The 21,659-nt window shown below is 40.0% G+C and overlaps 4 protein-coding genes across 4 annotated transcripts; all 4 read right to left on the bottom strand.

Moving 5' to 3' along the window:
- Nucleotides 1-1,465: 1,465 nt before the first annotated feature.
- LOC128607060 (extracellular calcium-sensing receptor-like) lies at nucleotides 1,466-4,745 on the bottom strand. The gene is made up of 6 exons (XM_053623679.1): nucleotides 4,472-4,745; nucleotides 4,062-4,350; nucleotides 3,081-3,893; nucleotides 2,767-2,987; nucleotides 2,491-2,621; nucleotides 1,466-2,361 (listed from the first exon to the last, which is right to left on the bottom strand). The coding sequence occupies exons 1-6, from the start codon at nucleotides 4,675-4,677 to the stop codon at nucleotides 1,466-1,468; spliced, it is 2,556 nt and encodes an 851-aa protein (XP_053479654.1). The 5' UTR covers nucleotides 4,678-4,745.
- Nucleotides 4,746-5,857: 1,112 nt separating this feature from the next.
- Nucleotides 5,858-6,998, bottom strand: LOC128606294 (extracellular calcium-sensing receptor-like; the record flags this gene model as incomplete). The annotated part of the gene is made up of 2 exons (XM_053622329.1): nucleotides 5,858-6,765; nucleotides 6,854-6,998. Coding segments are annotated over 2 exons (1,053 nt in total), but the record flags the coding sequence as incomplete, so codon positions are not given.
- Nucleotides 6,985-8,607, bottom strand: LOC128607059 (extracellular calcium-sensing receptor-like). Its single transcript, XM_053623678.1, has 3 exons — nucleotides 8,353-8,607; nucleotides 7,372-8,184; nucleotides 6,985-7,294 (listed from the first exon to the last, which is right to left on the bottom strand). Exons 1-3 carry the CDS (start codon nucleotides 8,605-8,607, stop codon nucleotides 7,040-7,042), a joined length of 1,323 nt encoding a protein of 440 aa, XP_053479653.1. The 3' UTR covers nucleotides 6,985-7,039.
- Nucleotides 8,608-10,151: 1,544 nt separating this feature from the next.
- LOC128606336 (extracellular calcium-sensing receptor-like) lies at nucleotides 10,152-13,336 on the bottom strand. The gene is made up of 6 exons (XM_053622372.1): nucleotides 13,123-13,336; nucleotides 12,720-13,008; nucleotides 11,666-12,478; nucleotides 11,361-11,588; nucleotides 11,148-11,271; nucleotides 10,152-11,059 (listed from the first exon to the last, which is right to left on the bottom strand). The coding sequence occupies exons 1-6, from the start codon at nucleotides 13,320-13,322 to the stop codon at nucleotides 10,152-10,154; spliced, it is 2,562 nt and encodes an 853-aa protein (XP_053478347.1). The 5' UTR covers nucleotides 13,323-13,336.
- Nucleotides 13,337-21,659: the final 8,323 nt, after the last annotated feature.

Genomic DNA, 21,659 nt, shown 5'->3' with positions numbered 1-21,659 from the left:
GACCACTGATGAAAAATTGGTGCAAAAACTGCTGTAGTAGCCGGCCATTCCAATAAACCTCTTCAGCTCAACATTAGTGTATGGAGTAGGAAAATGTTTTTTCCCAAGCAACTTGGCATGCAAAGAGTGCACCCTACCCTAGCAGACCTCCTTCCCCAAGTATGTAACAGTGGCTGTTGCGAAATCACATTTAGACAAATTCACAGTAAAGCCAGCTTCCACCATATGTTGAAACAAAGCTCAAACATGGATCACATGCTGATCCTAGCTGTCACTATAAACAATGACATCATCTAAATAAACTGCACACCCTTGTGTACAATGTGAGCTATTCATTCATTATGCAAATTCTTCTAATCACCAAACCAGATGTTGGGCAAATTTTTCACAATACATTGACAATAAAATTGTCTTTCTGTCTTTCTGCAGAAAGTTACATCAATGAAGAGTAGTGTATATGCTAAATGTTTAGTGATGACATGCCCAGTTGTGGCATCACATGCATTTAAATAAATTATGCAGAGAATCCATGTTTTGATGTTGTCTACAAGTTGTTAAGGTTGTCTATAAGTCCCATATCTGCTTCTGAGGAACCACATGGAAAAAATTAAACTTAAAAACATTTAATTAAATCTTAATAAGGATATCATGTTTCTATATTTACATATTTCTCTTTTATTTTCCCATACAGTATCCTTTTTCAGTTGACCAAGGATACCAAAAGGCCAAGCTGGAAAGCAATCTTTTGTTCCTTAGTGAGCCTGGCATGCAGTCATAACAGCAAACAAGCTTCTTTTCTGTACAGCCTACTGGGTACCTGAAGGATGGCATTCACAGAACACTAACCACACATAAGGGAAAATGAGTCCTGCAATAACAATGACAATGTGTTCTCATGTGTTTATAGTGTTGGTTTGTGAAATGATATATTATTCAAGCCAGGTCAAACATTTTTTGTCTGCCTCCTGCAGTTTGTCCATAGTAATCTTCTGGTCCTAGATTAGATCATAGTAGCTGATAATGACCACTTGTGGCTCTTTTGCAAGTTTATAAGTTTATTTCTTGCAGGCTAATCAACTTGGGCTGACAAAAGCGCAGTTTCACAATTCTACATGATTTTTTTTAGGAACTAATGATACATTTGTTTAGGCATTGTATCATTGTGAAATGTTTAGCTTTATCTAACACTCACAGAGCAGGATATGTGACAAGACCAATTCCACATTTTGTACGTAGCTATTGTAAGTATGTAATACTTAAACATTTTTGAATGGGCAATCATTGGAGAATTTAATTCAAATATATAGAAACATAAATGGTGCTGTAAATAAATTAAAAAGATAAAGAATTGTTTTAACTTTATTTTTTGTATTATTTGAATAATAGGTCTCTATGATGAAGTCTTTTATCTAAGCTAAAACATATATTAAACAGTGCAAAACTACTGACTATTTATCTGGCTAAATCATTTACCCATCATTTGCTTTTTAGTATTCTTCTCTGGTTTCAGGATGATTATATAACACTTTGGGATAAATATGCAGAATAGTAAACCAAAGCTTGAGGCTAAAATGGCAAATATCTCCACAGCTACAGTAAATTTTCCAGGAGAGCTGACATAAGCTGGAATAAAAGTGATCCAAACTGCACAGAATATGAGCATACTAAATGTGATGAATTTTGCTTCATTGAAATTGTCAGGTAGCTTTCGAGCCAGAAAAGCCAAAATAAAACATAAAAAGGCCAAAAATCCTATATAACCCAGCACAGCCCAGAAACCTATAGCTGAACCTAAACTACATTCTAATATAATCTTTTCCTTGTAGTAATTCATATTTTTGTAAGGAAAAGGAGGAGAAACGTTTAGCCAAATCACACAAATAATGACCTGTACAAGAGTGAAGGCAAGTACACTGAGTCTCTGCTGTAGAGGCCCAAACCATTTCATGACATTAGTGCCAGGAAGTGTAGCCCTGAAGGCCATTAACACCACTACTGTTTTCCCAAGAACACAGGAGATGCAGAGGACGAAGATGATCCCAAACGCTGTATGGCGAAGCATACAGGACCAATCAGATGGCCATCCAATAAAAGTAATTGAACAGAGGAAACACAGAGAAAGAGAGAAGAGTAATAGAAAGCTCAGTTCAGAATTATTTGCTCTAACAATTGGTGTGTCCTTGTGTTTAAAGAAAATTACAGCAATGATGATGGTGAAAGATACTCCTAACAAAGAAAATGATACAAGAATGATTCCCATTCTTTCCTCAAATGACAGGAATTCCACCAGCTTTAAGACACATGTATCCTTCTTGTCATTAGACCACAGTTCAGGAGGGCACTTGATACAAGTTATAGAATCTAAAGAAGAGAAAATGAATGTCAATTTGTCTATTAAATTCATTCAAGATTGTAACGTGCATGTTGCATTGTATTTTTTATTTTTTTTTTGGTTCCTCTGGGCATTATTAAAAACACTATTCATTATACCTGTTATGTTACTTATTTCCCCCTCTGCGCATGGTATACAGTCAAAGCAGCAGATTGCCCTTCCTTTCTGCACAGCCTTCCTGGTGCCCGGGGGACAGCTCGGACTACACACAGAGACTGGCACCTGCAAACCATTACATATTGCATATATTTAATAAGCATTTTCTGATAACCATTATTTACTGTATATATGTAATAATAATATACTGTATATATAAACATACAATACAAAATCTTTATGAACATATTCTGTTGGTATAGATATTGTTGTTTACCTTGTTTAGGGCCCAGGATATATTGATGTTGTTAAATGACAGCTGACGGTGTGTTTGCAGAGAGGCATCATAGAAGCCCACTTTAACAATCATTGTTTTACCATCTTTACCTTGGTGCCAGTTCAGCACATCATACCTCGCTGCTGGGTCTCCATTCTCATCAAAGAATACATCCTCTCCTGCTTTAGTGGTGAAATGGATTTTCTTCAACTCATTCACTATCTAAAGGAAGCATTGCATACTCTTCAGTTATGTACAGAAGTACGAATATAAGTGTGAATATGTTTTTTCACGAGTCTATTTTGTTACACTTACCTTCCACGGTTGCTGGTTATCTGCAAGGTTTGTACACACATCAGCACCTTGTCCACTGTCCATCTTTGAACATCCATAACTGCTATGAATGGCATAAGCCACAGCATACACAGCCTTGTAAACATTATTTGCAAGTCGTAAGTCTGAAACATCTGTATAAAGGTTTTGAACTTGAGTGAGACTTTCGTTGCTCTTGCACAATTGTTTCATCTCAACATTTTCTTGTGTTGAAAGTTTACACTGAAATATTGTCTCCCACAACTCTTTGTAAATAGGTATATCAGAAGCTGGATTAAGCTTAGTCAGAAATTCCCCAAGGCCAGTGATTTCAGCTTTTGGGATAGCAAAACCCAAAGACCCTTTTAGAACATGCTGCCATTGAGCATTGGCTGGGTTTATATCAGAAATCCAAGACTCACTTCCAATCCACTGAAACCCAGTCATGTTCTGTAAAGCCATTTCCTTTAAAAGAATCCCAAAGTCAGTGTTTGCAACAAAAGCTACAATAACTTTGGAAGTTGAAGCCTTGATAATCTCAACTATTTTCAGAATTTTTTCTCTGGGGTCTGTCTTGAAAAATGCCTTTGAATACTCAACACAGATTCCCTCTTTTTTGGCAGCACTGATAAATTCATTTATGCCATTATTCCCATAATCATTATTACTGCATAGGGCCCCTACCCAGGTCCACCCAAAATATTTGACCAGCTTTGCCAAAGCTCTGCTCTGGAAATAATCACTGGGAACAGTTCTGAAGAATGATGGATATTTTTTTCTGTCACTTAAGCATGCACATGATGCAAAGTGACTGACCTGTAACAGAGTTATATGGTTAACATATAAACTATAGATAATAACTCTTGGATTTATGTCCTTTTCATTTCATGAGAATAACAATCGCCTACATAACATGTAATGCAAATGTATATATTTCAGGGAAATGTATGCTTATAATTTGATATCAGAAGACAGGTGATTTACCACAGGTATGTGTAAAGGTCCCACTGTAGCAGATATGGCAATAGTGGGGGTAGATGATGATTCTCCTATGATTGCTTGAACTGTTTCAATTTTAGAGCAGGACAGTGAAGTTTTGTTTTTTTCACCATTTACTAAGGACAATGAGGCTCTTGTGGTCATTTCAACTGATCCACAGGTATCATAGATTTTATAACCCAAACTGATGCCAGGAAGAATATCAGTTCTGTTGTTGATTTCCTCAATGGAAAATAACATTGTTTGTACAGTTTTAAATTCTATGAGATTCAAACTGTAGGGAAAACATATTTAAATCATAATCAATTTCAGAAAGTATTTTGTACATTTTATCATGTAATTTTTTTTTTATGATATAACCTACTTTGTATAGAATTTTTCCTATTGCCCCTCACCTTGTGCATTCTCCTTTCTGAGGTCCTGATGTGAATGTTTGTCCTGGCTGGTTCCATTTGCTGTGGATGGAAAAGATCCCACCAATCAGTACATCCCCATCTTTGCTGAGTTGAGGAGGATTGGGCAGCCCTTGTAAACTGCATGGAGGATCAGCTGCTCTAACCTGAGTGAATAGAAGCCATGTATGCAAGAAACTCATTCTCATTTCTCCAAAAACAACCTTTACCTCTAGGCTTTTATAGAAGCCTTTTTAGGTTCCAAATTAACGAGATACTAAAAGTGGGCTTTACTTATGCATATGCATTACCTCATTACTTTGCATACTACAGAACACCCACTGAAATGCCACATCATATCAGTGTAATTTCTGTCCTAAAATTAGTATGAAAAATAACCTCTGACCAGCAGTGGTCCTCTGATGGTTCTTTTTTAGTTGATGGTGGGAGTATAGGATGGTTGTCAAATTGTGCATAGCCACAGGCAATAAATAAAAAAGGTCAGTGAATATATATTGTTTGTGAGTCCAGAGTCTATCCCAGGAATACTGGACTTAAGAAAAAATATGCCCAATTGGAATGTCATTCTTTAGGGGGCGCCATGTGCGCACGCACGCGCGCACACACACGTGCACGCACCCCATCTAAAGCAATTTAGCACAGCCAATACACCTACCTGCTAATATTTTGGGCTGGGAATTGTTGTTTAGACAGTTGTGTGTACACACATAGAAAAAAACTGTGAAGAAATATTTTATTTGCCTTTTCTCTGGTTTAATACAGGTTACATCTGCAATAAAATGTGCAAAGTCAGATTTTTGGGCATATCCATATATTTGGAGAGGGTAAAGTTGTTGAATTTGTCAAATATACAACACTGCAATCTGCCAGTTTTCTACACAGTAATGTTAAACCACAAGATTAGAAAATCGGCCCCTTATCCTGCATGGGTACAGCTACTTTTGATGATGATTGAACTTTTACAGTGCATTTACAAATGTGATGTATGTAGTGTGTGGTTTGACATATCCTCTATTTCACAGATTATGAAAAAGCGTGGCCCAAGCAGAGCCTCTTTATGGCTTAAGATGGGAACAGACATAATTAAAAAAAAAAGAGAGAAAATTTTGTGGGGGAAGAAAATGTCTGAAAAGCTATGTGAAAACACACATTGGTTATGTCACCATACTTCTTGCACTAACAACTAACCATATGTAAATGGTACTGCAACATCAGGCAAACGATTCCAGTTTATTTACCACAGTTTTGAAAAGATTCATCTTTATACTAATCCATTTGAAAGCTTTCATGTAAGTTAATACATGTTCTTTACATAGGTTACATAATTTAAACAGCTCCTATTATTAGTGAATATCTAGGCAGCTAAATTCATTTAGCAGGTGCTTTACCCATCATTTGCTTTTTAGTATTTTTACCTGGTTTCAGTATGATTATATAACACTTTGGAACAAATATGCAGATTAGTAAGCCAAAGCTTGAAGCTAAAATGGCAAATATCTCTACAGCTACAGTGAATTTTCCAGGAGAGCTGACATAAGCAGGAATAAAGGTGATCCAAACTGCACAGAATATGAGCATGCTGAATGTGATGAATTTGGCTTCATTGAAATTGTCAGGCAACTTCCGGGCCAGAAAAGCCAAAATAAAACACAAAAGAGCCAGGAGTCCTATATAACCCAGCACGGCCCAAAAACCTACAGCTGAGCTTACATTACATTCTAATATAATCTTTTCATTGTAGTAGTTCATATTATTGTATGGAAAAGGAGGGGATATTTTTAACCAAAGTGCACAAATAATGACTTGTACAAGAGTCAAGGCGAGAACACTCAGTCTCTGCTGTTGAGGCCCAAACCATTTCATGACATCACTACCTGGAAGTGTAGCCCTGAAGGCCATTAACACAACTATGGTTTTCCCCAAAAGGCAGGAGATACAGAGAACAAAGGTGATCCCAAATGCTGTGTGGCGCAGCATACAGGACCACTCTGAGGGCTCACCAATAAAAGTAAGTGAACAGAGGAAACAGAGAGTTAGTGAAAAAAGCAGCAAGAAGCTCAGTTCAGAATTATTTGCTCTAACAATTGGTGTGTCCTTGTGTTTAAAGAAAATTACTGCAATGCAGATGGTGAAAGATACCCCTAACAAAGAAAATGATACAAGAATGATTCCCATTATTTCTGCAAATGACAGGAATTCCACCAGCTTTAAGACACAGATAGTTTTCTTGTTATTAGACCACAGATCAGGAGGGCACTTGATGCAAGTAATAGAATCTAAAGAAAAAGAAAATTAATATCAGTTTAGGTAATTAAAATGAATTCTATTGTCTACATTACTGACGCAAACCACTATTCATTATACCTGTTATATTACTGATTTCCCCCTCTGCACATGGTATACAGTCAAAGCAGCAGATTGGTCTTCCTTTCTGCACAGCCTTCCTTGTGCCTGGGGGACAACTGTGACTGCACACAGATACTGGCACCTGAAAACCATTTTTTATTGTATGGTTTTATTGATAAATTTCTGAAATATTTATTGTACATATTATCTGTTCATATAGCTGTTGTTTACCTGTGGTTTGTTGTGGGCCCAGGCTATACTGTTGTTGTTAAATGTTAGCTGAAGGTGTGTTTGCAGAGACGCATCATAGAAACCCACTTTAACAAATACTGTTTTACCGTCTTTGCCTTGCTGCCAGTTCAGCACATCATACCTCGCTGCTGGGTCTCCATTCTCATCAAAGAATACATCCTCTCCTGCTGCAGTGGTGAAATGGACTTTCTTCAACTCACTCACGATCTAAAGGAAGCATTGCATACTCTTCATTTATAAATATAAAAATAATTTTTTCCACCAGGATATTTTGTTACACTTACCTTCCACGGTTGCTGGTTATCTGCAAGGTTTGTACACACATCAGCACCTTGTCCACTGTCCCTCTTTGAACATCCATAACTGCTATGCAGGGCATAAGCCACAGCATAAACTGCCTTATAAACATTACTTGCAATTCGTAAGTCTGAAACATCTGTATAAAGGTTTTGAACTTGAGTGAGACTTTCGTTGCTCTTGCACAATTGTTTCATCTCAACATTTTCTTGTGTTGAAAGTTTACACTGAAATATTGTCTCCCACAACTCTTTGTAAATAGCTATATCAGAAGCTGGATTAAGCTTAGTCAGAAATTCCCCAAGACCATTGATTTTAGCTTTTGGGATAGCAAAACCCAAAGACCCTTTTAGAACATGCTGCCATTCAGCATTGGCAGTGTTCAAATCTGAGATCCAGGACTCACTTCCAATCCACTGAAACTCAGTCATGTTCTGTAAGGCCATTTCCTTTAAAAGAACCCCCATGTCAGAGTATGAGACAAAAGCTACAATAACTTTGGAGGTTGAAGCCTTGATAATCTCAACTATTTTCAGAATTTTTTCTCTGGGGTCTGTCTTAAAAAAGGCCTTGGAATACTCAACACAGATTCCCTCTTTTTTGGCAGCACTGATAAATTCATTTATGCCATTATTCCCATAGTCATTATCACTGCATAGGGCCCCTACCCAGGTCCATCCAAAATATTTGACCAGCTTTGCCAAAGCTCTGCTCTGGAAATAATCACTGGGAACAGTTCTGAAGAAAGATGGATGGTTTTTTTTGTCACTTAAGCATGCACATGATGCAAAATGACTGACCTGTAATAGAGTTATATGGTTAACATATAAACTATAGATAATAACACTTAGCTTTATTTCCTTTTCATTTTCTGAGAATAACAATAGCCTACATAACATGTAATACAAATGTATATATTTCAGGGAAATGTATGCTTATAATTTGATATCAGAAGACAGGTGATTTACCACAGGTATGTGTAAAGGTCCCACTGTAGCAGATATGGCAATAGTGGGGGTAGATGATGATTGTCCTATGATTGCTTGAACTGTTTCAGTTTTAGAGCAGGACACTGATGTTTTATTTTTTTCACCATTTACTAAGGACAATGAGGCTCTTGTGGTCATTTCAACTGATCCACAGGTATCATAGATTTTATAACCTAAACTGATGCCAGGAAGAATATCAGTTCTGTTGTTGATTTCCTCAATGGAAAATAACATTGTTTGTACAGTTTTAAATTCTATGAGATTCAAACTGTAGGGAAAAAATATTTAAATCATAAGCAATTTCACAAAGAATTTTGTACATTTTATGATGTAACCTTTTTTATGATATAACCTACTTTAGATAGAAATTTTCCTATTTCCCCTTACCTTGTGCATTCTCCTTTCTGAGGTCCTGATGTGAATGTTTGTCCTGGCTGGTTCCATTTGCTGTGGATGGAAAATACCCCACCAATCAGAACATCCCCATCTTTGCTGAGTTGAGGAGGATTGGGCAGCCCTTGTACACTGCACAGAGGATCAGCTGCTCTAACCTGAGTGAATAGAAGCCAAGTATGCAAGAAACTCATTCTCATATCTCCAAAAACAACCTTGACCTCTAGGCTTTTATAGAAGCCTTTTTAGGTTCCAAATTAACTAGATGCTAAAAGTGGGCTTTACTTATGCATATGCATTACCTCATTACTTTGCATACTACACAACACCCACTGAAATGCCACATCATATCAGTGTAATTTCTGTCCTAAAATTAGTATGAAAAATAACCTCTGACCAGCAGTGGTCCTCTGATGGTTCTTTTTCAGTTGATGGTGGGAGTATAGGATGGTTGTCAAATTGTGCATAGCCACAGGCAATAAATAAAAAAGATCACTGAATATATATTGTTCGTGAATACAGAGTCTACCCCAGGAATACTGGACTTAAGAAAAAATATGCCCAATTGGAATGCCATCCATTAGGGGGCGCCATGTGCACACGCACGCACACACTCTCACACACACACACACTCACTCTCACACACATATCTAAAGCAATTTAGCATAGCCAATAAACCTACCTGCTAATATTTTGGGCTGGGAATTGTTATTTAGACAGTTGTATGTACACACACAGAAAAACTGAAGAAATATTTTATTTGCCTTTTCTCTGGTTTATTACAGGTTACATCTACAATAAAATGGTGCAAACTCTGATTTTGGGGCATATCCATATTTTTGGACAGGGTAAAGTTGCTGAATTTGTCAAATTTACAACACTGCATTCTGCCAGTTTTCTACACAGTAATGTTAAACCACAAGGTTAAAAGGTGGCCCCTTATCCTGCATGGGTACAGCTACTTTTGATGATGATTGAACTTTGACAGTGCACTTACAATTGTGATGTGTGTAGTGTGTGGTTTGTCATGTCTTCTATTTCACACATTATGGAAAAGCGTGGCCCAAGCAGAGCCTCTTTATGGCTTAAGATTACAAACATAATTTAAAGAAAAAATAAAATTTTGTGGGGGAAGAAAATGTCTGAAAAGCTATGTGAAAACACACACTGGTTATGTCACCATACTTCTTGCACTAACAACTAACCATATGTAAATGGTACTGCAACATCAGGCAAATGATTCCAGTTTATTTACCACAGTTTTGAAAAGATTCATCTTTATACTAATCCATTTGAAAGCTTTCATGTAAGTTAATACATGTTCTTTACATAGGTTACATAATTTAAACAGATCCTATTATTCGTGAATATCTAGGCGGCTAAATTCATTTTGCAGGTGCTTTAGCCATCATTTGCTTTTTAGTATTCTTTTCTGGTTTCAGTATGATTATATAACACTTTGGAACAAATATGCAGATTAGTAAGCCAAAGCTTGAAGCTAAAATGGCAAATATCTCTACAGCTACAGTGAATTTTCCAGGAGAGCTGACATAAGCAGGAATAAAAGTGATCCAAACTGCACAGAATATGAGCATGCTGAATGTGATGAATTTGGCTTCATTGAAATTGTCAGGCAGCTTCCGGGCCAGAAAAGCCAAAATAAAACACAAAAGAGCCAGGAGTCCTATATAACCCAGCACGGACCAAAAACCTATAGCTGAACCTACATTACATTCTAATATAATCTTTTCATTGTAGTAGTTCATATTATTGTATGGAAAAGGAGGGGATATTTTTAACCAAAGTGCACAAATAATGACCTGTACAAGAGTCAAGGCGAGAACACTCAGTCTCTGCTGTTGAGGCCCAAACCATTTCATGACATCACTACCTGGAAGTGTAGCCCTGAAGGCCATTAACACCACTACTGTTTTCCCCAAAAGGCAGGAGATACAGAGAACAAAGGTGATCCCAAATGCTGTGTGGCGCAGCATACAGGACCACTCTGAGGGCTCACCAATAAAAGTAAGTGAACAGAGGAAACAGAGAGTTAGTGAAAAAAGCAGCAAGAAGCTCAGTTCAGAATTATTTGCCCTAACAATTGGTGTGTCCTTGTGTTTAAAGAAAATGACTGCAATGCAGATGGTGAAAGATACTCCTAACAAAGAAAATGATACAAGTATGATTCCCATTATTTCTGCAAATGACAGGAATTCCACCAGCTTTAAGACACAGATAGTTTTCTTGTCATTAGACCACAGATCAGGAGGGCACTTGATGCAAGTAATAGAATCTAAAGAAAAAGAAAATTAATATTAGTTTAGATAATTAAAATGAATTCTATTGTCTACATTACTGATGCAAACCACTATTCATTATACCTGTTATATTACTGATTTCCCCCTCTGCACATGGTATACAGTCAAAGCAGCAGATTGGTCTTCCTTTCTGCACAGCCTTCCTTGTGCCTGGGGGACAACTGTGACTGCACACAGATACTGGCACCTGAAAACCATTTTTTATTGTATGGTTTTATTGATAAATTTCGAAAATATTTATTGTACATATTGTCTGTTCATATAGCTGTTGTTTACCTGTGGTTTGTTGTGGGCCCAGGCTATACTGTTGTTGTTAAATGTTAGCTGAAGGTGTGTTTGCAGAGATGCATCATAGAAACCCACTTTAACAAATACTGTTTTACCGTCTTTGCCTTGCTGCCAGTTCAGCACATCATACCTCGCTGCTGGGTCTCCATTCTCATCAAAGAATACGTCCTCTCCTGCTGTAGTGGTGAAATGGATTTTCTTCAACTCATTCACTATCTAAAGGAAACATTGCGTACTCTTCATTTATAAATATAAAAATAATTTTTTCCACCAGGATATTTTGTTACACTTACCTTCCACGGTTGCTGGTTATCTGCAAGGTTTGTACACAAATCAGCACATTGTCCACTGTCCCTCTGTGAACATCCATAACTGCTATGCAGGGCATAAGCCACCGCATACACAGCCTTATAAACATTATTTGCAAGTCGTAAGTCTGAAACATCTGTATAAAGGTTTTGAACTTGAGTGAGACTTTCGTTGCTCTTGCACAATTGTTTCATCTCAACATTTTCTTGTGTTGAAAGTTTACATTGAAATATTGTCTCCCACAACTCTTTGTAAATAGCTATATCAGAAGCTGGATTAAGCCTAGTCAGAAATTCCCCAAGACCATTGATGTTAGCTTTTGGGATAGCAAAACCCACAGACCCTTTGAGAACATGCTGCCATTCAGCATTGGCAGTGTTCAAATCTGAGATCCAGGACTCACTTCCAATCCACTGAAACCCAGTCATGTTCTGTAAGGCCATTTCTCTCAGAAGAAACCCAAAGTCAGAGTATGCAACAAAAGCTACAATAACTTTGGAGGTTGAAGCCTTGATAATCTCAACTATTTTCAGAATTTTTTCTCTGGGGTCTGTCTTAAAAAATGCCTTGGAATACTCAACACAGATTCCCTCTTTTTTGGCAGCACTGATAAATTCATTTATGCCATTATTCCCATAGTCATTATCACTGCATAGGGCCCCTACCCAGGTCCACCCAAAATATTTGACCAGCTTTGCCAAGGCTCTGCTCTGGAAATAATCACTGGGAACAGTTCTGAAGAAAGACGGATGTTTTTTTCTGTCACTAAGGCATGCACATGACGCAAAGTGACTAACCTGTATTAAATGTATTCCATTAAAAAAATAAAAAAACAATAATAATTATATATATATATATATATATATATATATATATATATATATAGAGAGAGAGAGAGAGAGAGAGAGAGAGAGAGAGAGAGAGAGAGATTAACACTTTTCATTTCATGAGAATCAATACAAATTTCCTGCATAACATGCAAGTCAAATGTTACAATTTCAGTTTAATGCATTTGATTTTAGAAAAACAAAAGATTACCACAGGAATGTGCAAAGGTCCCACTGTTGCAGATATGGCAATAGTGGGGGTAGACGATGTTTGCCCTATGATTGCTTGAACTGTTTCAGGTTTTGAGCAGACCACTGAATGTGTTTCTCCATGGCCATTTACTAAGGACAAGGAGGCTCTTGTGGTCATTTCAACTGATCCACATGTATCATAGATTTTATAACCCAAATTGATGCCAGGAAGAATATTGGTTCTGTTGTTGATTTCCTCAATGGCAAATACCATTGTTTGTGCATTTTGAAATTCTCTGAGGTTCAAACTGTAGACAAAAAGAATATAAATCACATCATAAATCAGATACGTTTTGTAAAATTTATGATGCAAATAATTTAGGATTAATGTTTTTAATATAACTTAATTTATGCCCCCTCACCTTGTGCATTCACCTTGCTTGGGCCCTGATGTGAACGTTTGTGGTGGCTGGTCCCATTTGTTGTGGAAAGAAAAGATCCCACCAATCAGTACATCTCCATCTTTACTGAGTTGAGGAGGATTTGGCAGCCCTTGTATTGTGCAGGGAGGATCAGCTGCTCTCACCTGAGTGAACAGAAGCCATGTGTGCAAGAAACTCATTCTCTTCTCTTCAAAACCACCTTGACCGCTAGGCTTTTTATAATCCTGCCACAATAGCAAGATGTTAAGGTGTGGTTTTTACACATATGCATGATCTCATTAATTTGCATTCTGCATAATACTTGCTAAAATGCCATTGTTATATTCCTGTCATTTCTGTACTAATATTGGTATTGAATTGATAGATACATTGAAGATGGCTGACAAATTGTGCATAGCCAAAAGCAATGAATATATATATATAAATCCTTTATGTCAAATGTCCTGTCCATGTCCTACATGGTTTCTCATTCAGTTTATATGGTATCTAGATAATGGCCTTTTTTGAACACATACAGTGCAATATACACCCATTAAAATATCGTTTTCAAATCGGATAATTTTTCCCCATATCAACCAACATGTGGCATTTAACCAAAAAATTTAAAGGAAAAGTGATATTGATTTACATATGGTAATGAATGTAAGCATCTAGGAGCAGTTTAAAGCTCTACCAGTTATTTTGGTTGACAAACTAATCCATGCATATTTAGTTTACATGAAGGCCTGTTACCCAGGATTGCAGAGCTTATCCACATAGCTAACATCAGATAATTAACTGCACTCCACCTTTAGTAAAAGTTGTAAATTATACTAACCTACAGATCATCTAGATTAGATTAAATTTAACTTTTGTCATTTAGTGTAAAGTGCAAAGAAACTGTGAGGGTGGCAGCTAATGTGACAAGCAAATGGCCAGGAATTTAAAACTAGCCACCCACTCTACCTCAGTACCAGATAGGGGTGTGTGTGGCTCCTCTTTATCCACGAGTAATCCACAATGAACTCCTTTGTTTTTTGGGTGATGAGGGACAGGCTGTTGTCAGTAAACCCCATTTCCAGGTGCTCAACCTCCACTATGTAGACCGTCTCATCATTTCTGCTATCAGGATTACCACTGGTCATGGGTAGACAGAGATTAGTGGAGAGGCTAAACACACATAGCCTTGTGGGATGCCAGTGCTCAGTACTAGGGTGGGAGACAATGTGGTTTTCAAACCCAACAGACTGCAGTCTGTGAGTAAGTGTTATTGCGTAAGTCCAGGGTCCAGTTACAGGGGGAGTTTCTGATGCCAAGGTCAATAAACTTGAAGATCAATTTGGAAAGGTTAACAGTGTTAAAGGCAAAGCAGAACTATAAACAAATAGCTTAATAGCATCTACTACATTAGCCTAATAAATAGCCTAATGTAGAAGTTGCTATTGTCCAGGGTTGAGTTTAGTGCCATGGTGATGGCATCCTCTGTTGACATGTTGGGGCAGTAGGTAAACTAATACAGGATTGTAGATGACAATGGATCAAACTCTCAAAAATACTGCGCGATAATAGGTGTGAAGGACACAAGACAGAGGTTGTTGAAGGTTGTGGCCATGGCATTTTTCAGCACCAGCACAATTGTTGCTGTTATGAAGTAGGTCAGAACCACTGCTTGGGCTAGGGATGGGTTGAAAAAGTACATGAAGACCTCAGCCCGTTGTTCTGCACGGGCCTTAAGCACATGGCCTGGAGTGTTATCTGGGCCAGCAGCTTTGTGTGTGTTCACTCTGCTCAGGGTAGAGCACATGTCACTGATGCTCGTGATCATAGTGTGAGCATCAGGTCACTGGATGGAAGCTCGACTTTGATGGTCTTGTGTTCTGTGTTTCCCTGATCAAAGTGAGCATAGAAGATGCTGAACTCTTCAGGGACAAAGAGAGGGCTTTGTTTGATGAGTGGTATGTTACAGTATTGGGTAAGGTGTTTGATTTAAAAAAAAAAGAATTTGCTATGTATTGCATGAATGACATCATTTTGCTCCAGGAGGCTTGCATGAACTACCGTGACGAATTCATACATCACACCAAACTCGACTCATTTAGATACACCATTTTAGGAGTGTGTTTGGAATGCTGCTAAACAGACTGATATTTCGACTTTACAAGTTTGTACCCCTTTTGTAAGGCCAAGAAATGCTATCCCACAGGGCACCCCCAAATAATTTTCAAAGATTTTGAACCTCTTGAAAATTATGAATTTCTCAAAGCCACAGTGCTGTCCCCACGAAAACTGATTCATTCTGATGAATTCTGAAAAGCAGTGAAAACCTCTGGGTTACGCATGTAATCCTGTTCCACGAGAAGGGAAGGAGACAATGTGTTAGCTGAACGCTGTGGGAAGTGCCCTCGTGCATGACCGGTATCTGAAGCTTGAGTAACATCATGCCAGGTGACGTGGCAGTTAAGCATGTTGCGTGATATATAAACGATACCTGTGAATTGCGCTGTCAGCCTCTAATATCTGAAGCGAAGATGCAATTCACAGGCATGCCCAAATACAGCACCTGACAGACCTTCCAGGACCACAGAAAGGTCCCAGGAAAATATGTGTGGTCTGCATATGTGCCTCAGCTGCCTGATATTATGCATAACCCTTAAATTTAGAGGATCTTGACCCACAGAGGCTACATCAATAGGGACGTGGCTGGCCGAAACGGCGGCCACGTAGACCCTGATTGTAGGAGGAGTCAACTCTGCTGAAATCATCCTTGTAAGAACTCCAGGACTGTAGCTATTGTGCAGTTTGCTAGGTTTAGCTGACATTCCTCACAACACAAGACAAAAAGTTGCCACTTGAGTGCATACAATTTCATCGTGGATAGCGTTCTAGAATTCTACATGGTCTCTACAACCTCTACAACTCAGTGAGACCAGAATCTATGATCTGGTGCCCCTAACGGGCCAGACCCACAGTTTTCATATTTCCGGCTGAGGGTAAGAAATCAGCCCTCTGGATTGAGACAGTAGATCACTGCGGATGGGAATCTCCCAAGGCGTGCTGTCTAGCATATAGTCTCTGAGAACCATATTCGAGCTGACCAATAAGGTGCTACTAGCAACAGGTGTAGACTGTCTTGGCGAACTCTCACTAGAACTTGTGGGAGCAGAGCGATCAGCGGAAAAGCATATAGATGTGACATCAGCCACATGTGCACCATGGCGTCCAGCCCTAATGGTGCGTGAGGAGTGAGGGGGAACCACAACGGGCAGTGTGTTGTCTCCTCAGAGGTGAACACATCCACTTCCGCTTGGCCAAACCTCCGCCATATGGACTCCACCACTTGTGGATGGAGCCTCCAACCACTGTACCTCAGCTCCTGGCTTGACCGTATGTCTGCCCCCACAACCCAGTTGCCCAGACTGTACATTGCAGTCACTGACAAAAACTTTCCCTCTGCCCAGAGAAGAATTAGTTGTGCCTGCCTGAATAGGGACCGCAAACATAATCCTCCCTGGTGGTCTATATATGAGACCACCACTGTGTTGTCTGTCAACACCTGGTGACCTCTCAATTGAGGAAGAAAAAAATTCAGTGCTAGAAATATGGGCTGCATTTCTAGGCACTCCAGATGAGGGCCACTCCAGTGACCGCGCCCCAGCCCATGAGAGAGCTGTCTGTCATTACTATCTTGTGATAAGGACACACCTAGAGTGTGACCCAAGGCTAGAAACCAGGGACACTTCCAAATTCTCAGAGCATGTATTCATCCATGTGTGACACTGATTACTCTCAGAGGTTGAGGACAAAACCCCCAACTTTTCAACCACTACTGAAACGGTTTCCTGTGCAATAGGCCCAATGGTATGACATTGGCTGCTGCTGCCATACGCTCCAACAGTCTCTCGTAGAGACTGGAGGGGATACCAAGATTCAGCTTTATCTTGCTCAATGTTGATAGGATTGACCCTACGCATGTTGAGGATAGAAATGCCTTCATCATAGTAGAATCCTTATAATCCTTATATTGTGTTCTGTGTTTCGCTGATCAAAGTGAGCATAGGAGATGTTGAGCTCTTCAGGGAGGGAGGCATCATTGATTGAGGGGGGAGTGTTGATCTGTTTGTAGTCAGTGAGTGTTTGGATGCCCTGCCACATGTGCCGAGTTGTCCTCAATTTATTCTCTTATTTGGCTTTCATGATTCCCCTTGTCAGTTCGGCCCTGATTGAGCTGTAGGCTTCCTGGTCTCCAGACTTGAAAGCAGCATCTCTTACCTTCAGTTAGATGCAGATTTCTTTGTTCATCCATGGCTTCAGATTAGTGAAAGTTTTAATTCTTTTACATGTAGTAACTGTGTCAATACATGTTGATGTGCTCCAGAAAAGAGTTTTTGCAGATCCCTCTGCTCCCTCTAGCCCAGGGGTGGGCAATCATCAGGAAAGGGCCGGTGTGGGTGCAGGTTTTCATTCCAACCAAGCAGGAGGTAAACCTGATTCCACTTGTTTAATCAGTTCATTTTGGCGTTCAATAGATTCTGGTGTGGCTTCTGCTTGGTTTGAATGAAAACCTGCACCCACACCGGCCCTTTCTGGATAAGATTGCCCACCCCTGCTCTAGCCACACTTTTATAGTTTTTACTGAGGGCTTCACATATTTTATAATGGGGGTGTATTTTCCCAGAGAGGGGGAGGGTAAAGGATTTCCATGCTTCAGAATATGCTTAAGTAATATTGGTGTATACACCAATATTATTGCCGTTGAGCCAGGTTTCCATGAAAATCACCACATTTCCACAACATTTCAACAACAGCCCGACTCCACTCCAGGGCTGACAGGGTGGCCTCCACAGACCAGCTCCAGCCAGAGGCTGACTGGGTGGCCTCCACATCTGCCACAGGGGCAGTGGTGTTTTAGTGGTTAAGGCTTTGTGTTACTGATCAGAAGGTTCAAGCCCCAGCACTGCCAGCCTCTGGGGTACTGATCGGAATTTCGGGGGCTCAGGCCCTGGTGCTGCCAAGCTGCCACTGTTAACCATTCTGCCCCAGGTGTGCAAAAATCGTGGCTATCATGGCTTTACCCTGTGCTTTGACCAACTTCCTGGCATGATGGGGTATATATATGTGACCAATAAAGAGCCATTATCATTATCTCCAGAGCTCCAGCCAGCCACCTGCCGAGCTCCAGCTGGAGGTCAATGTGGTGGCCTCATCTGTAGAGCTCAAGCCTGAGACCCACAAGGTGGTCTCCCCTGCAGAGCTCCAGCTGGAGGTCAATGTGGTGACCTCATCTCCTGAGCTCCAGCCTGAGACCCATGAGGTGGTCTTTCCTACAGAGCACCAGCTGGAGGCCAATTTGGCGACCTCAACTCCTGAGCACCAGTGTGAGACCCATTCAGCCATGATCCTGACAGCCGTCAATGAGGCAACCTCCCGGGTTCAGTTCCAGTTAGATGTTGACGGAACATCCTACCAAATCCTGTTCACACCAGAAGCCGACAAGAAAGCCTATCAAATGCTGTTCACACCAGAAGACGACGAGATGACCTACCAAGTCCTTCTCACATCTGAGGTCGAGGGCACGGCCTCCCATGCCATGTTTCTCTCTGAGGTTGATGGCACAGCCTTGAAAACCATGTTCCTGCCAGAAGTCGACGGCACAGCCTCCCATGCCATGTTCCTGTCTGAGGCTGAGGAGACAGCCAACCGAGACATGTTCCACTCAGAGGCCTAAGAGACGGCCCACTGAGACATGTTCCAATCTGAGGCCGAAGAGACAGCCCACCAAGCTCTGCTCCTGCCTGAGGCCGATAACACAGCCATCCAAGCTGTGCTCACACCTGAGACCACCGACATGGCCAACCAAGCTCTGCTCGTGCCTGAGGCTGATGACATGGCCAACCTAGCTCTGCTCACACCTGAGGCTTATGACGTAGGCAACTAAGCTCTGCTCATGCCTGAGGCCAACGACACGGTCGACCATGCTCTGCTCATGCCTGAGGCCGATGGGATGGCCTCCCAATTCATGCTCCTGTCTGAGGCCGATGGCAAAGCCATCCCAAAATCTGCTCATGACAGAGGCTAATGGTGCGACCTTCCAAGCCTTGTTCCTCCCTCAAAACCCCAGCTGTTCACCTCCTGAGAGATATGGGAGTAACTGGAGCAAACCAGTGGAAGGCCCTGAAAGACCTGGCTGAAGAGGAAGATAAAATTAGCTTTTTGCTCTTGGTGAGGGGAAAGGAAAAGTCTTGGGGTAGTAACCCATGGTCTAGGTGCAGGGGGTGGCAGGAAGACATCCCTGCCACTGCTCTGCCACCAAGGGGTGTTCTGGGGTTAAAGGAGTGAAATGTTAAGTGGTGGTACCAGCTGATGATCCTGCAGCTGATCTATGCCATATGGAACCAGTGCCACTGAGCATGCATTAATGGCACCAGTGTGGCTTACTACAGCCTTAGTCACTTGGAAGGCCTGTATGGTTTTGGTTGCATGTTGGCAAGGCTGAAGGAAGGGCAGTAATCCTGTGGGCACTGGAGGAGGTGTGACAGGCAGTAGTGCCATAGCAGTTCAACATCTACCTGTGTAATTAATTACCTGGACAACCTGCTTCAGAACTGAATTCAGTTTTCAGAAATCTGCAAACTATTTCTAAAGCAGTAACTATTTATTAACACAAAAAACTGGGATAACAGAATCAATCATGAATGCAAATGTATGAACATGAAGTGTAGTACCAGCAAGTGTTTGAATGTACAAGGTCAAAATAAATAATAACCAAAACTAAAACGAAGAGATAGCAAACCTGCCTTAGCAGCAGCCCTGACAATCAGTTGTTGACTTTGGACTCTGTAATGAATGAAGATATTTCTTCATTATTGGTTATGATCAGAGTAAATGACCACTGAGGCCATTTCCCCCACATAAACATAAAAAAGTTGAAGGGCCCAGATGAACAAAAGTGCTTCTTTCTCAATAACAGAATAATTTAGCTGTAAGAGTCAAATTTCTGCAAAAAATAGCTGACTGGATGGTCAACACCATCCTGATGAGTTTGAATAAGAATGGCTCCTGCTCCCACTTGGCTTGCATCAACCTGAATTTTAAATGGTTGATCAATCTGTGGTGCTGCTAAAACAGGTGCGGCAGACAACAGTAATTTCATACTTTCAAAGGCTTGTCGACAACATAGGGACCACTCAAACTTAACCAGAGATTTTCAGAAAGTTAGTTAATGGACAGACCACTGATGAAAAATTTGGGCAAAAACTGCAGTAGTAGCCGGCACGTCCAATAAACCTCATCAGCTCCATCTTAGTGCATGGAGTAGGAAGACTTTTTTTTGCAAGCAACTTGCATGCAAAGAGTGCACCCTACCCTGACAGACCTCCTTCCCCAAGTATGTATCAGTGGCTGTTAGCAAAATCACATTTAGACAGATTCACAGTCAAGCCAGCTTCCACCATATGTTGAAACAAAGCTCGAACATGAATCACATGCTGATCCTAGCTGTCACTATAAACAATGACATCTAAATAAACTGCACACCCTTCCAAACCAGACACTATGCAATTCATCAACCTTTGGAAGGTCGCAAGCCAAAACCTCATAAAAGAGTAAAAATGTAAGCCGGAGGGAGTTATGAAAACGGTTATTTTATGGGTACGAGATGCATCCATACAATGTCCACCATAGGAAGAGGATAGTCATCAGGTTTTGTAATTTTATTAAGTTTTTGGTAATCCATATATATCAGGGATCATAATAAGGCACAGGATTTGTTAATGTTTTATATAATCAGCGTATGGAATATGCAAAATATATTCAGTTTTGTGTACAATGTGAGCTATTCATTCATAATGCAAATGTTTCTGATCACCAAACCAGATATTAGGTTTTTCACAATACATTGACAATAAAATTTAATAAATGACAATTAATGAGTCTTTCTGTAGAATGTTACAACAATGAAGAGTATTGTATATGCTAAATGTTTAGTGATGACATGCCCAGTTGTGGCATCACATGCATTTAAATCAATAATGCAGAGAATCCATGTTTTGATGGTGTCTACAAGTTGTTAAGGTTGTCTATAAGTCCCATATCTGCTTCTGAGGAACCACATGGAAAAAATTTAATTTAAAAACATTGAATTAAATCTTAAGAAAATCATGTTTCTAGATTTACATATTTCTCTTTTATTTGCCCATACAGTACAATATCCTTTTTCAGTTGACCAAGGATACCAAAAGGCCAAGCTGGAAAGCAATATTTCTTTTGTTCCTCAGCGAGCCTGGCATGCAGTCATAACAGTAAACAAGCTTCTTTCCAGCCTACTGGGTACCTGAAGGATGGCACTCACAGAACACTAACAATGAGTCCTGCAATAACAATGACGATGTGTTCTCATGTGTTTATAGTGTTGGTTTGTGAAATAATGTTATTTAGTCCAGGTCAAACATTTTTTGTCTGCCTCCTGCAGTTTGTTCATAGTAATCTTCTGGTCCCAGATTAGATCATAGTAGCTGATAATGATCACTTGTGGCTCTTTT

This window comes from Ictalurus furcatus, chromosome 4, assembly GCF_023375685.1.
Source record: "Ictalurus furcatus strain D&B chromosome 4, Billie_1.0, whole genome shotgun sequence".
Classification (NCBI taxonomy): domain Eukaryota; kingdom Metazoa; phylum Chordata; class Actinopteri; order Siluriformes; family Ictaluridae; genus Ictalurus; species Ictalurus furcatus.
This window is presented reverse-complemented; position numbering and strand designations above follow the sequence as displayed.

Bases quoted from the DNA above. Each gene is read 5' to 3' on its own strand.
- LOC128607060 (XM_053623679.1), bottom strand. From the start codon at position 4,677: ATGAGAATGAGTTTCTTGCATACATGGCTTCTATTCACTCAGGTTAGA. The intron at 4,351-4,471 runs GTGAGGGGCAAT...TTTTCCCTACAG, and splicing joins CAGAAAGGAGAATGCACAAG to TTTGAATCTCATAGAATTTA. The intron at 2,988-3,080 runs GTAAGTGTAACA...TGCTTCCTTTAG, and splicing joins ATAACCAGCAACCGTGGAAG to ATAGTGAATGAGTTGAAGAA.
- LOC128606336 (XM_053622372.1), bottom strand. From the start codon at position 13,322: ATGAGTTTCTTGCACACATGGCTTCTGTTCACTCAGGTGAGAGCAGCT. The intron at 12,479-12,719 runs GTAATCTTTTGT...CATTTAATACAG, and splicing joins GACCTTTGCACATTCCTGTG to GTTAGTCACTTTGCGTCATG. The intron at 11,272-11,360 runs GTAAACAACAGC...AATGGTTTTCAG, and splicing joins GGGCCCACAACAAACCACAG to GTGCCAGTATCTGTGTGCAG.
- LOC128607059 (XM_053623678.1), bottom strand. From the start codon at position 8,607: ATGTTATTTTCCATTGAGGAAATCAACAACAGAACTGATATTCTTCCT. The intron at 8,185-8,352 runs GTAAATCACCTG...ACTCTATTACAG, and splicing joins GACCTTTACACATACCTGTG to GTCAGTCATTTTGCATCATG. The intron at 7,295-7,371 runs GTAAGTGTAACA...TGCTTCCTTTAG, and splicing joins ATAACCAGCAACCGTGGAAG to ATCGTGAGTGAGTTGAAGAA.